A 13,910-nucleotide genomic window follows, 5' to 3' on the forward strand; every position below is an offset into this window, starting at 1 on the left:
AACCGCCTCCTCTTGCTCTTTCTCACCTCTCTTCCCTGCTTTCCTCTTCTGCTCAGAACACAGACAGCTTCACAGTAAGTGCTTCTAGGCCTTCTCTTCCCCAAGCTGTTGCTTTCTCCTCATTGGGGATTTTCTACCTTCAAACCTTGGTCCTTCTGATGCCTAGAAAAGTCCCCCGATTTTTACCACACCTCCCAAATATGCAGGGTTATAGGCCCTCGAACTGACTGCTGCTGGAGGGAGGGCATGTCTAGATGACAACTGAGGGGCTACCCTGACCTTAGTCTGGCTCTCCTTTTGTGAGTGAGTGTTGCTAAGGGCTTGGGAAGGATTAAACCAAGCTAAATAGGAAGGTGGCCTTTACTTACCTGAGGTACTCTACCCACAGACTACTGTGGCCCACTGCATCTCCGTAAGCCAAGAATACATCTTCTGTGGCTGTGCTGATGGCACTGTACGCCTTTTCAATCCTTCCAACCTGCACTTCCTCAGTACTCTACCCAGACCCCATGCCTTGGGAACAGACATTGCCAGCATCACTGAGGCCAGGTAAGCTGTATGGGGCCCACTGTCCCATTCAGGGCTTCAGTCAATTCTTCAGGGAACAGAATGAAGATGCCCAAAGATCCTCTTTGTAGACAGAGAGATCTGGGTTTCTTGGTACTTGTCAGAATCAAGGAGAGTAAATAGCACAGAGGGCCATGGATGTCTTAGTAAGTGCTGGGGGAGCTGTAATAAACCTGGGCACATCTTAGGTGGTTTTAAGAATGACTCAAGGGATTGAAGTCTTTTGATTGGTTAATGTAAGGAAATGGGTTCAAGTTTACAATTGGGCATCTTGATAATCTGTAAGCACCAGAAAGATAAAGTGTGCTATGGTAAAGACACTGAAAGATACAGTCACCAATCATGTTAGAAGGGAAAGGGTGATATGTAATCATTTTTATGGTTTGGCAAGTATCCTTAGTAGAAGAAGTAGAAGATGAGGAGGAGGAAGTGGAGGAAGAAGAAGAGATTTTGAGGTGCTAGAGACAGTACCCAGGGCCTTGCTTGTTAGACTGAGCTATATCCCAAGCCCTATTTTTGAAGTTTATATGGTAGTCTTTTTTTGATCTCTGTGTAGAAATACTCATAGAACTGTCTAGATTTTGTTGTGCTCCATTGTAACCACAGAATTGGTGTATGAATTTGTTACCATTCCTCTGGAGAACACTGCTCAGTAGCTGGTGTTGGGTGAGCTCCTGCTTGGCATCTCTAGGGACTGCTTTTAAATTCTCAGTTCTACTTCCATGTCTATAGAACTAGAGATAGTGTCCCGTGCTCCATTCCTTCCTTTGTGGTAACTTTCTGTCGTCTCTCCCACAGTCGCCTCTTTTCTGGAGGGGCCAATGCAAAGTACCCAGACACCATTGCCTTGACCTTTGATCCAACTAATCAGTGGCTATCTTGTGTATACAACGATCACAGCATCTATGTTTGGGATGTGAGGGACCCCAAGAAAGTCGGGAAGGTGTACTCAGCTCTGTATCATTCTTCCTGTGTCTGGAGTGTGGAGGTACGTGAGCTGGGTTTACTGGAATACTCTTGTGAGAGTAGAAAGTAGAGAACACCAAGTACAGCCCTAGGTTCCTGCCTCCCTGCTTTCAATGGCTTCCCTGTCATAGACTCTGGAGCTTGAGTGTGAATGTTAGTGTCCATGCATCTCAGCCTTCTTCTTGTGTGTCTCTGCCTAGCCTGAGTTTTGCCTTAACTAGGTTCAGGGATCTTGAACAAGTTACTAAGCCTGACTAAGCCTCAGATTCCTTAACTGTAAAATGATGTACCAAACTTTCTCAATTGTTCTCACAATGAAATGAAATAATGTACTTGAGTCATTATGGCACACAGGGGGAGCTTGGATCATTGGCTTTTTCTTACCGTGTGTGTATATGACAGTAATACCTTGTTTCCTTACTAAATGTCAGACAAACAGCTAAGTCTTAGCATTCTGCCTTAGATTTCATTCTCCTTTCCATCTTCTTGAGTAAACAAAAATGCCCCCAAAATGAAAGTCTAATTCTTTCCCTCTGTCCCTTCAGGTCTACCCTGAGATCAAGGACAGTAATCAGGCCTGTCTTCCCCCCAGTTCCTTTATTACTTGCTCCTCAGACAACACCATCCGCCTGTGGAACACAGAGAGCTCTGGGGTACATGGCTCTACCCTGCACCATAACATCCTCAGCAATGTGAGCCTCCCATTTCATACTTAGTGCCCCCATGCTTATAGATTTTGACCTTGTTTTCAGGAACTGACTCTTCCAATCTTGATCATTCAGCTTTTATTTGGTTGGACTCTATGAGCCAAGGGTTGATTTTACCCAGCATCCCTCTGTGCTTGCAGCCATCTTGTGGGACTGCCTGAGCTGTCTCTTTTCACCTTTCCCACCAGGATCTCATTAAGATCATCTATGTGGACGGGAACACTCAGGCTTTGTTAGACACTGAGCTGCCTGGAGGAGACAAAGCTGATGGGTCCCTGATGGACCCCCGAGTAGGCATCCGTTCCGTGTGTATCAGCCCCAATGGACAACACCTAGCTTCAGGAGACCGCATGGGGACACTTAGGTAAGGTTAAGTTCTGCACTAGGTACTGACTGCCTCTCATGGTGACTTTGGTAGTTAGATCTTTAAGGACAGTGCTTTAGGAGGGTTTGTCTCCCCCTAAAACCTCAGAAGCAAAAATATTTCTTTGTAAAATGGAAAGAATGAGCTTACAGTAGTGAGCTCTGAAAAGGCCATCTCAGACGAGTAGCACAGCTATCAGCCACGTATCAGCATGAGGAAGCCCAAGATATGGGGTTCTAAAAAGGACATAATATTGTTTCTGTGGCATCGTTGCAAAAAAATGCATATAACTCAGTTCACTAATGAGAGGTGCAAATGAGGTACATACAACAGAGTAACTGTCTATGTTCTTCAAAAATGTCAGGGTAATAGAAAGGAAGGAAGGATGGAAAACTATCACAGACTACAGGAAACTAAAGAAGAGTGATAGTTAAATGCTGTTTGCACTCTTTAAGATCCTGGATCAAGTAAGGACATACAGAAAAAATGATGACATGTTAATAAGATATCTAGTTAATAGTATGTAAATGCCCTGGCTCTGATAATGTGCTCTTGTTATGCATGTTAGTTAAAAACTGGGCAAGGGAAATATAGAATACCTGTACTGTTTGTAATTTTTCTTTAAGCTTAAAGATATTTGTTCAGGGGTTGGGGATTTAGCTCACTTGGCAAGGCCCTGGGTTCGGTCCTCAGCTCTGAAAAAAAAAAAAGACAAAAAATATTTGTTCAAAGGTGGGGAGAGGATGTAACAGAAGGAGGAAGTCTTTCCTCTCACAGCCAGGCAATGACTTCTCTTATTTGTAGGGTACATGAGCTGCAGTCCCTGAGTGAGATGCTGAAAGTAGAGGCCCACGACTCTGAGATCTTGTGCCTGGAGTACTCTAAGCCAGACACAGGTAAGGTCTAGCCCATGCCCCAGCAGGATCTAGCTCTGGCACAGCCCCTCCTGTCCTGCCAGTGCTACCTTATACCTGCCTTGGCTTCTGATAACCTTGGGTCCTGTATTCATTCAGATCACTTGGTATTTGCAGGATTTTAAGAGCTCTGTCCCTTTTCTGTGGTTCATGTAGCTTTAGAGATATGAGGCTCTGTCCACTCGGAGCTCCTTTCTGGGCAGTGTTAAGGGCCAGATTAATTTGAGCTGATGAGGTTCTTCCAACTCCAGGTTTGAAACTGCTAGCATCAGCAAGCCGGGACCGTCTGATCCACGTGCTGGATGCTGGGCGGGAATATAGTCTACAACAGACACTGGACGAGCATTCATCCTCCATCACTGCTGTCAAGTTTGCAGGTGGGGACTGGGCAATTGAAGCTATCTGTCCCTCTACCTACCACCTCACTATATATCTATGAGAAGAGTCTGCTGGGAAGGATTGGGAGGTACCCAGGAGTCATGAGGCTAGGTAGGAAGACAGGTGGATATAGACTTTCAGTCTAGGGAACCCTGAGCCAGACTGAGAGCTGAGATGGGGGACATGGGTTTTGTGGGATGCACTCTGTTTTCTTTGGTTGGTCCACCATATAGAGTAGCTCCATTGGGAAAAATAAGGGAAGGCAGGAGAAAGGCTGCCTTCATATGGCAGAAGCAGCTGGGTCCCTGTCCCCTACAGCCAGTGATGGGCAAGTGCGAATGATCAGCTGTGGCGCAGACAAGAGCATTTACTTCCGAACTGCACAGAAGGTAAGGGCACTGGGTGTCCCCCAGCAGGGTAGGGTTGGAATGGGTTTTCAGGTTACAGAAGGTAAAGGGAAATGTGAGCCCTGTGGCCTGATGATGCATTTGGATGTGGTCTGCCCATACGCTCCCTACTGCAGTCTGGAGAAGGAGTACAGTTTACACGAACACATCACGTGGTACGGAAGACAACCCTCTATGACATGGATGTGGAACCCAGCTGGAAGTACACGGCCATCGGCTGCCAAGACCGAAATATTCGGTGGGCATTCTCTTCTCAGACTTCTTTACAAATTCATTTTTACTTTTGTTTATTTTGTGAGAAGAAGATGTACATGTGCCATGGTGAGCATGTGGGGTCAGGATGACTTTCAGGAGTGGTTTTTCTCTCACCAGGACATGGGTCCTGGAGGTCAGACTTAAGCCATCAGGCCTGGCAGCAAGTGCCTTTACCCTCTGAGCCATTTTGCTGGCCTCCACTTGTCAGACTTTCAGTCCACATTCCTTTGTGCAGCTCAGTCCTCAAATCTGCCTTTTTGTCCAGACTTTCAAGCCTCACCTGAGAGAGTAGGCCTTGGTGTGAGAGCGAGTGAGCTCCTAGGACAAATGGGAAGTGAGTCCTGCTGCTTATAGGACTGTGCTCTGGTCCTCAGGCTGCTGTGAACATGTCCCTTCCTTTACAGGATCTTTAACATTAGCAGTGGGAAGCAGAAAAAGCTGTTTAAAGGGTCACAGGGTGAAGATGGCACTCTCATTAAGGTGAGCACCCCAATGGGACTAGCAGACCTGCAGCCTGCCTCTGGGTGGCTTGGGGCAGTACTTACTGAGGAGGGGTGGCGCTCTTCTTCTCATGCCCCTGTTTCCCCAGGTGCAGACAGACCCCTCAGGGATCTACATCGCCACCAGCTGTTCTGATAAGAATCTCTCCATTTTTGACTTCTCCTCAGGCGAGTGTGTGGCCACCATGTTTGGCCACTCAGGTGAGTATAGCATCCACCTCCCTGTCTGGAATTGTACTTTCTTCCCTTGTCTATTGCCACACCACAACTCTGCCCTGGGAGGGATCAGTTGACTGAAGCAAGGGTAGAAAGCCCTGTGGCAGAAGGGGACAGTGTGGTTGGTGCCTTTCCCTTCCTCCACATCCAGACTCAGAGCACAAAGTACCTATGTGAGGGTAGAACCTGACCTTCCCTCCCCTGCAGCCAATACCCATCCCCACTGCTGGACCAGGCAGGAATTTGGTTAGGTCTTTGCGTCAGTTCATAGACCATATACTTTACTCTTTACAGAGATTGTCACTGGCATGAAATTTAGTAACGATTGCAAACATCTCATCTCTGTGTCGGGGGACAGGTGAGCAGAAGCTAACTTCCCTGAGACAGATTCTTGTCTGTACCACCTTTTCCTTCCTCTCATTTCCTTTCATGGTGTCTCTGGGAAAAAGTCTGAAGAAAGGGATGGGTAGTTCTTGGTGAGGCCTGACCTGGCAGTGGAGGGAGACTCGAATCGCCTTGCCAATTCATGGGAAGTAGGGATAAATGGTGTTGCTAACCCCAGAGTCCTTCCCTGCCCCTCACCCAGTGCTGTGGCTCCACCCTAGCTGCATATTTGTCTGGCGGTTGAGCTCCGAGATGACCATCAGCATGAGGCAGCGCCTGGCTGAGTTGCGTCAGCGCCAGCGAGGGATCAAGCAGCAAGGGCCAACCTCTCCCCAAAGGGCTTCTGGAGCCAAACAGTAAGTGGGCCAGAGTTGGCTCTGCTCACTGTTGTCCACACGGTGTGTGATCCCCTGTGCCTCCTCATGTAGAACATGCTGTTCAGCAGCTCCTGTAATCCCAAGGCCTTCCTTCTCATGCACAAGCCCATCGTTGGGCTTCTTGCCCAGTAACTCTTCTCTTCTATGACCTTTCTTGTCTTGGACTCAGGCACCGTGCTCCCCTTGTACCCCCTTCTGGACCAGCTCTTTCCTCAGACAGTGACAAAGAGGGAGAAGATGAGGGTACTGAAGAAGAAGAACTGCCAGCTCTGCCCATCGTTGGCAAGAGCACCAAAAAAGAACTAGGTTTGTGGCTGTTGGGTGTAAGGCAGACAGGCACTAGCTGGTGTGCTGGCTAGGTAAGCCCCATCTGGACGGTGGGATAAGGAGGCTGGGCCACCACAGTGGTCACCTGGGATGGAGATGGGGATGTTCTGGCCTCCTGGTCCCAGAGGTGGGGAGGTAGGAAACATGCCTTCTGACTGCCTCTTCCTGTCTAGCTTCAGGCTCTAGTCCAGCCTTGCTCCGAAGCCTGTCCCACTGGGAAATGAGTCGGGTAAGTTGCCATCACTGAAATGTGCTTCCAAGATTATTAGACGTGAGAGAGTAGCAACAGAGCCCTTTGTGTCCTCATGAGGCATTTGGGTACAGGAGCTGCCCACATGCTCCATTCCTGTTTCTAAGGAAAGCCTTATCATTGAGGTCAAGCAGCTGGTCTAGTCAGAGATAGGGGAGCATCAGTCTTTCCTTCTTGTATCAGATAAGGTTGCCTCCACTAGAGGAGGGATCCACCTCTTTATCTGCCAGGAGCCTGGGAAAAATACCACTCAAGAGTAGCTTGGTTTTGTTTTGAGTCAGGGTCTCACTATGCAGCCCTGGCTGACCTGGGACTCATGGAGACCCACAGGGCCTTTGCTCTGAGTGCTGAGAAGAAAGGCCTGTGCCACCATGCTGTGCTTAAACCAAACCAAACCACAGCAATAACAAACAAGCAGCATGCAGTGGGGAGGAATGGTGTGAGTCACATGGTTAGAGCAACAGCCCAGGGAAAGCAAGGGTACAGCTAGGAGAAATCTAGCGAACTATGGTTCTGAGGACCCCAATGAGGAAGTTAGCTCAGAACAGTCAGAGGGAAAAGGTTGCAGGAATACCTGTTGCTGTGTGGCTATTTCAGAGTGAGTGAGTGAGTGAGTGAGTGAGTGAGAGAGACCTTTTCAGCGAGCCCCAAAGCAGCCCAACCCTCACACATCACAAGTTGGGCTTTTGAGTCTAACACACAACCTCACAGGGTGGTGATGAAGATGATGTGCTCTCTGACCATGCTCACCAGGGTCTCAGTCCCTCACTGTTGGTTTGGCCTTAGTGCTGAGATGGGACTCTGGGTTCTGTTGGGTATCTTCAGCAAATACAATTATTTAGAATCCTAGCTCTAGATTGTAAGACACCAGGTAAAGGCAGAAACTAAAGAGGTTCCTATTTTGAGGTCTAGAATGCAGCTTTGTATACACTCTAGAGCAAACCTCACCTGCATTAAGGTCCAACATGGGCTTGGTCTAGTCACAGGAATCCTCTGTGCTTCTGTTTCCCTCATGTGTAAGACCTGGGATAATAATGCTACCTACTCTATAAAATGGTTGTAAAGATAAAATGAGCTAATATATAGAGGGTGGCACTCATGCAATATATATTGCAACATATATATATCATATTGCATATATATATATATATAGCAACATATATGTATATATATATACACACACACATGTGTGTGTGTGTGTGTGTGTATGTATGTATGTATGTTTGTCTGTTGATAGTATGGTTCTAATTATTACTCCTTTTCCACCCACAACTACCAGGCACAAGAGACCATGGAGTTCTTGGACCCAGCCCCTGTAGCTAACACAGGACCTAAAAGAAGAGGGCGCTGGGCTCAGCCAGGTGTGGAGCTGAGTGTTCGCTCCATGCTGGACCTGCGACAGTTAGAGACCTTGGCCCCAAGCCCTCGAGGCCCCAGCCAGGACTTACTGGCTGTGTCCCCTGCTGGTCCTGGGAACCATGGTCCACAGGTCCCTGAACTGCCATGTGTTAGCCAGGTGAGCTAGCTTTCTCCCAGCTCTCTAGAGATCTCAGGAAGCCTCAGCTAGCCTTGTGCTAACAACTGAGGCCTGACCATGGGTACTTCTATGCTTCCTCTGTCTCTGTGGCAAGGTGAGTCATCTGAAATGCAGTTGTAGTAGAGCTGGCTGGGGTGGGTTGTGAGTAGGGTGCTCCAAGAGGTAAAGGAAGCTTTTGGGAGGACTTTTCTTGTTGAGTGGACAGGCGCTTGGCAGTCTGAGTACCAGTACAGCTCTTCCAGAAGCTTAATATTCTAGCTGGAGCCTAGCCTGGCTTCCTGCTTCCTGTCCCCAGAGCTACAGTATTCTGCTTCCTCAGAACTGGTGTTCACCAGTCCTTGCCAGCTTCTACCTTCTCAAAACACCCTCTTCTCATGCCAGCAGTCTTCACAAGTACCCCTTTCTTTGTGTGTTTTCAGAATCAAAGGGCCCCTCGGCTTCAGGCTTCCCAACCCTGCTCCTGCCCCCACATTATCCAACTGTTGTCACAAGAGGAAGGAGTCTTTGCCCAAGATCTGGAGCCTGCACCCACTGAAGATGGTATTGTCTACCCGGAACCCAGTGACAGCCCTACCATGGATACCAGGCAAGGGTTGTGCCCTGGCCAGGACTCATGGGCTCTGTAGCCCTCATCCTTCCTTTCCCTGAGTTTTCTCACTTGGGCAGTGGTTGGCCTCCAGGCTGCCCCACAGGCAAGAGCTGAGTGGAGCTGCTGACCCCTGCTTACTGTCCTTCCTTCCCTTTGCTGGCCTTCTTGGCAGTGTGTTTCAGGTGCAGGCTCCAACCGGAGGATCTCTAAGAAGAGTGTACCCAGGCAGCAGGGGCTCAGAAAAGCACAGTCCAGACAGTGCGTGCTCTGTGGATTACAGCAGCAGCCGGCTTTCCAGCCCTGAACACCCTAATGAAGGTAAGGCTGCACCATGAGGAAGGGACAATAGGATGAAGCAGGGGAGGCAGACTTGTGACTGACAAGTACAATGTGATGCTTTTTCCCTCCCCCACATCCAGACTCTGAGAGTACAGAGCCCTTAAGTGTGGATGGCATCTCCTCAGACCTGGAAGAGCCAGCCGAGGGTGATGAAGAGGAAGAAGAAGAGGGAGGCACTGGCCTCTGTGGGCTACAGGAAGGCAGCCCTCATACACCAGATCAAGAGCAGTTTCTAAAACAGCACTTTGAGACTCTGGCCAACGGGGCTGCCCCAGGTGTGGTCAGTGGGCCAGCTGTAGTTGCTACATCTGCCCTTCTTCCCTCCGTGCCTAGTTGAGAGGGAGGGTCCAGTAGTCAGTGCCTTAGGTTTCTTTGTAGGTGAGGCAAGACCTTGGCAAAGAACTAAACTTCTGATTCAGTTCATGACTTCTGTGCCTCCTGCAGGGGGTCCAGCACGGGTCCTAGAGAGGACAGAGTCTCGGAGTATCTCATCACGATTCCTCCTGCAAGTGCAGACCTCCCCACTCAGGTACAGACCGTCCCCCACATGGCTCTGCTGATCTGGTGCTTCTGCACCTGGCATAGCATGTAGCCTTCTTCACGTCTCTCCAGAAGGGGACTTTGTACTCCTAGGTTTGAAACAGGTGGTCTCACCCAAACCCTGTCTTGCTTTGTGCTTGCCCTCTCCTGGTGCATCTCTGTCTATGAGAGCATCTGGCCATCTGAGAGGGAGGAAGGCACTGAGCCTTCTCTGGGCCTTCTTCTGAACCCATTCTCCCTGTAGGGAACCATCTCTATCCTCCTCAGGCATGGCCCTGATGTCCAGACCTGACCAGGTATCACAGGTATCTGGTGAGCAGCTGAAAGGCAGTGGTGCCACTCCCCCAGGAGCACCCCCAGAAATGGAACCCTCTTCTGGCAACTCCGGCCCCAAGCAGGTGGCTCCTGTGCTGTTGCCACGACGGCGTAACAACCTGGACAACAGCTGGGCTTCCAAGAAAATGGCTGCAACCCGGCCTATAGCTGGACTCCAGAAAGCCCAGTCTGTGAATAGTTTGGTACCACAAGGTAAGGAACCTGGTGGACTCAACTACAGGCTGTGGGGAATGTGAGACGTGTATGTGGGCATGCTGGAGGAAGGTGGGCCTAGTGTGGCTCTGGCATGTCATCATGCTTGCCACTACATATCCCTTAGGGATCATGCACAGGGGGAGAGTAGCAACTGGGAACTGAGCCCTAGCATTTGCATAACTTCCTCACCACCTGACCTGCATCTGTTCCTCTCTCCGATGCAGACGAGGTACCTCCATCACGTCCACTGCTTGTCCGGGAGGCAGAGATCCAGGGCAGCTTAGAATCCCTGCCACAAGCTGACATCTGCCCATCTCAGGCTCACTCCTACCAGAACCCTACCACCAGTTCTATGGCCAAGCTAGCTCGTAGCATTTCTGTTGGTGAGAATCCAGGCCTGGCAGCTGAACCTCGAGCTCCTGCATCGATCCGAATCTCACCACTCAACAAACTAGCTCTGCCTAGCCGGGCTCACCTTGTCCTGGACATCCCCAAATCACTTCCTGACCGTCCTACTCTGACCACATTTTCACCTGTATCCAAGGGCCTGGCCCACAATGAACCAGAACAGTCGGGCCCCTTGGTGAGCCTAGCAAAGGCTCATACTACAGTTGAAAAGCACTCCTGTTTAGGGGAGGGTACTACTCATAAATCTAGGACAGAGTGCCAGGCTCATCCTAGCCCCAACCACCCCTGTGCCCAGCAACTGCCAGTCAGCAACCTTCTCCAAGGCCCTGAGAAGACTCGTAACCCTGTGGAAAGCAGCAGGCCAGGGGCAGCCCTGAGCCAGGACTCAGGTGTGCATGGCTCCCCAGTCTCATCTTGGCCCATCCTTTCTGTCTCTGTTGGCCACTTTCTGGCTCCATCCATCCCATTTCTGTGTGCCTAACCTTGGACGTTTTTGTCCTGTCTGCCCCTGTCTTGATCCATAAGTCACACCCCTGATGGTGAGACACTCTTGCCACCCTTCATGATCTCCCCGTGACCCAGTGAACCCACCCTTTAGTGTGTTCTAGATACTAGGGCTGGCTCTGGGGCTAGAGGTAGGGCTGGCTTTTCCTTCTAAACTTTGTGTGGTATTGGGGAAGGTATTAGGAGGCAGTGGGGCAAGAGGCAGGGATTTGGGGCTGGTAGAGATTATAGCTCTTCTCTAAGAGTCGTGGGTTGGGATGCCTGAAAAAGCAGCTGGGCCTTACTGGTGTTTGTCCTTCAGAACTGGCCTTGAGCCTGCAACAATGTGAACAGCTTGTGGCAGAACTCCAGGGGAATGTCCGCCAGGCAGTGCGGCTCTACCACTTGGTGAGTATTGAGAGTTGTTGGGAAAAGTTGTCAGGAAGTAGATGGTTCTTGTAGTCTGGAGGGATCCTCATCTGGGTCACCCATCAGAGTGACTCTGATCATCCTGATCTTGTGTATAGAACTCCTAGACAGTCCCTTCTACTGGTCAGGTTAGGCGCTGGTAGAGCCCCCTTCTCTGTATTCTACTCTACTGTTCTCCAGCTCACTCTCAGTGTTCCTGTTGCAGGTGACCAGCTGTAAGACACCTTCAGCAGAGCAAAGTCACATCACTCGTCTCCTGAGAGACACCTTCTCTTCAGTGCGGCAGGAGCTAGAGGCTCTGGCTGGGGCTGTGCTGTCCAGCCCAGGTGGCAGCCCTGGGGCTGTGGGGGCTGAGCAAACTCAGGCCCTGTTGGAGCAGTACTCAGAGCTATTGCTTCGAGCTGTGGAGCGGCGTATGGAGCGCAGACTCTGAGTTCCTGAAGCCTGTCCCAAGAGAAATGGTCTCCATTCCAACTGTAGCCCTGTTTCCACTCAAGAAAATGTGAGACTGTCTGGAGTGGATAGCAGCGATCAGTGTTCCGAGGGAAAGCAGCTCTCCCAGCCGCCCTCATGGGGCCCCTGTATTTATTAATTTATTTCCCTGACTGTTGCCTCACTTCCTTGGGACTCCTGCCTCTAAAGCCCAGCCTGGGGCTCCATAGCAGGGCAGGTCTTGAGTCTGTGTCATCTTGGTGCTGTGAGGGGTAGGAGGGCAGCCTGCCTCACCTGGGGACATTAGGAAGGGCTGGCCTTCTCTTCTTAGAAGCCATTTGAAATTACTTCAGGGATGAGCTCCCTGGGGTGGAGCATACACAGGGTACTCTGGAGTAGAGATGAAAGGTAATGTGGTATTTAGTAGCCTAAAGCCAACTGTAGACCTTTTACCTCTACTCCCACACCAGCGGCACTCCCCTGTCTGCCAGAGCAGGGCTGGTTTCCCCCCAACTCCTGGCAGTGAGAAAGACAGCTGCCTGGCCTCCAGGATATTCCTAACCATCAGAAGACTTGAGTGGGTATCAGGACCTGAGCCCCCACATTCCAACCCCATTTTCCCTGCAAGAGAGCCCTAGCATTTTTCTGTCCCATCCCTTTTTTCCCATGTGGAGCTAGTTGTGGGATTTTGCTGCAGGACAGTAAAGCCCCTCTGCTGGACAAACAAAGCCTAAGTTCCTTAGCCCCTTAGACCTCCTTGTTCTCTAACCCTGGTCTCCAGCGGACTGTTGAATCCCTGGGGACAACTTTTTCCCTACATCCTGGGCAATGCGCAATCAGAAACCTATATTGGGATTGGGAGTACCTTCATGGTTTACAGGGCACTGGCCCACCTTCCTAGAACCTTGGACACACACACACACACACACACACACCATATACACAGTTGAGTGCTCATGGTTAGAACACTTGCCTGGCTGGTATGCACCTGGTTTCCTCACATTTTTGCCTCAGCTTCACTAGCTTGTGTTAATTGGAACCCAGAAACATAAAAAGGAATGGATACACTAAACTAAAATTCTGAAGTCTTGGTGTCTACAGCCAGGCTGACAGGAGATGGCCCATGGGAGCACCTGGCTCATGGAGGAGGCTCTTTTTCAAAGGCAGTGCTGGGTGCCCAGAGATACTGGATACTGGAGATTGTGGAGTGGAGGTTCTGGGCAAGAGACACACTGGGAAAGTGATAGCCAGACAGGTAGGTGGCAGAGGTAGGGATAGGGTTAAGATAATTGTTAGAGGGTAAAGAAAAGAGAGAGAGGCTGTGGGTAGGAACATGTCGTGAGGTGGTTGGAAAATTGGAAAGAGTATATTTTTGGGCTCTCCTTTCCTCTGCATCAGGTAAGGCGGAGTGACCTTTCACCAGGTTTAGACTACAAAAACCTGTGGAAACCTCGAAGCCACTTCCAAGCTCTGAATGCAAAGGCTAGAAGGAAACTAGGTTTTAATGGGTGCTTAGTTTTGTTGGGTCAGCCTGAGTGTTGAGTACACTCAATCCATGTGTTCCCATTTTTCTACCACCCGCATATCCAAATTCCTATCCCAAAGAACCATAGCAGCTGGAGGTGGGCCTGTGGCGGTCTGAGGATTAGAAGTCAGCCCACTGTCCTGACCTCCACCAGGTTTTAGAGGTCTTTATGCCAGCCTGCCCTTCTAGAGGGAGCGCCAACTACCCTGCATGGGTAGGCTCTTGTGGCCAGTGGCGCTTTGTGCACTTCTGCATGTCTGAGGCCACTGGCAACTGCTGCCCACGTCCAGATTTGTCCCATCCCAGTTTTGAAAGCCCCTTATTTATAACTTTTATACTGTGGAGCCTGTCTCCTCCCCGGCTGCACGGGGTGGGGCTGTTTTAACGTTTCGTTTGTACGAATGTATGAAATTGTCAATAAACACAATCATTTGTTAACTGGCTAGCAAACACTGAAAAGAGCGCCGCTTGTCGCACCTCCTAGA

General features: G+C 49.9%; 1 protein-coding gene across 1 annotated transcript in view; it reads left to right on the forward strand.

Annotated features, from left to right (window-relative positions):
• Positions 1 to 13,863, forward strand: part of Mapkbp1 (mitogen-activated protein kinase binding protein 1) — a 52,137-nt gene extending 38,274 nt beyond the window's left edge. The window contains exons 8-30 of the mRNA XM_028767039.1: positions 389 to 549; positions 1,366 to 1,555; positions 2,079 to 2,225; positions 2,429 to 2,604; positions 3,409 to 3,500; positions 3,770 to 3,895; positions 4,215 to 4,285; positions 4,420 to 4,541; positions 4,963 to 5,038; positions 5,148 to 5,259; positions 5,569 to 5,632; positions 5,880 to 6,014; positions 6,205 to 6,341; positions 6,536 to 6,591; positions 7,892 to 8,128; positions 8,569 to 8,735; positions 8,911 to 9,056; positions 9,158 to 9,352; positions 9,522 to 9,606; positions 9,862 to 10,145; positions 10,373 to 10,945; positions 11,362 to 11,447; positions 11,674 to 13,863. Coding sequence (XP_028622872.1) covers positions 389 to 549; positions 1,366 to 1,555; positions 2,079 to 2,225; positions 2,429 to 2,604; positions 3,409 to 3,500; positions 3,770 to 3,895; positions 4,215 to 4,285; positions 4,420 to 4,541; positions 4,963 to 5,038; positions 5,148 to 5,259; positions 5,569 to 5,632; positions 5,880 to 6,014; positions 6,205 to 6,341; positions 6,536 to 6,591; positions 7,892 to 8,128; positions 8,569 to 8,735; positions 8,911 to 9,056; positions 9,158 to 9,352; positions 9,522 to 9,606; positions 9,862 to 10,145; positions 10,373 to 10,945; positions 11,362 to 11,447; positions 11,674 to 11,901 — 3,666 coding nt within the window. The 3' untranslated portion in view covers positions 11,902 to 13,863. The remainder of the gene's footprint in view (positions 1 to 388; positions 550 to 1,365; positions 1,556 to 2,078; positions 2,226 to 2,428; positions 2,605 to 3,408; positions 3,501 to 3,769; positions 3,896 to 4,214; positions 4,286 to 4,419; positions 4,542 to 4,962; positions 5,039 to 5,147; positions 5,260 to 5,568; positions 5,633 to 5,879; positions 6,015 to 6,204; positions 6,342 to 6,535; positions 6,592 to 7,891; positions 8,129 to 8,568; positions 8,736 to 8,910; positions 9,057 to 9,157; positions 9,353 to 9,521; positions 9,607 to 9,861; positions 10,146 to 10,372; positions 10,946 to 11,361; positions 11,448 to 11,673) is intronic.
• Positions 13,864 to 13,910: the final 47 nt, after the last annotated feature.

Source organism: Grammomys surdaster, unplaced genomic scaffold (assembly GCF_004785775.1).
Source record: "Grammomys surdaster isolate TR1022 unplaced genomic scaffold, NIH_TR_1.0 170, whole genome shotgun sequence".
NCBI classification, from domain to species: domain Eukaryota; kingdom Metazoa; phylum Chordata; class Mammalia; order Rodentia; family Muridae; genus Grammomys; species Grammomys surdaster.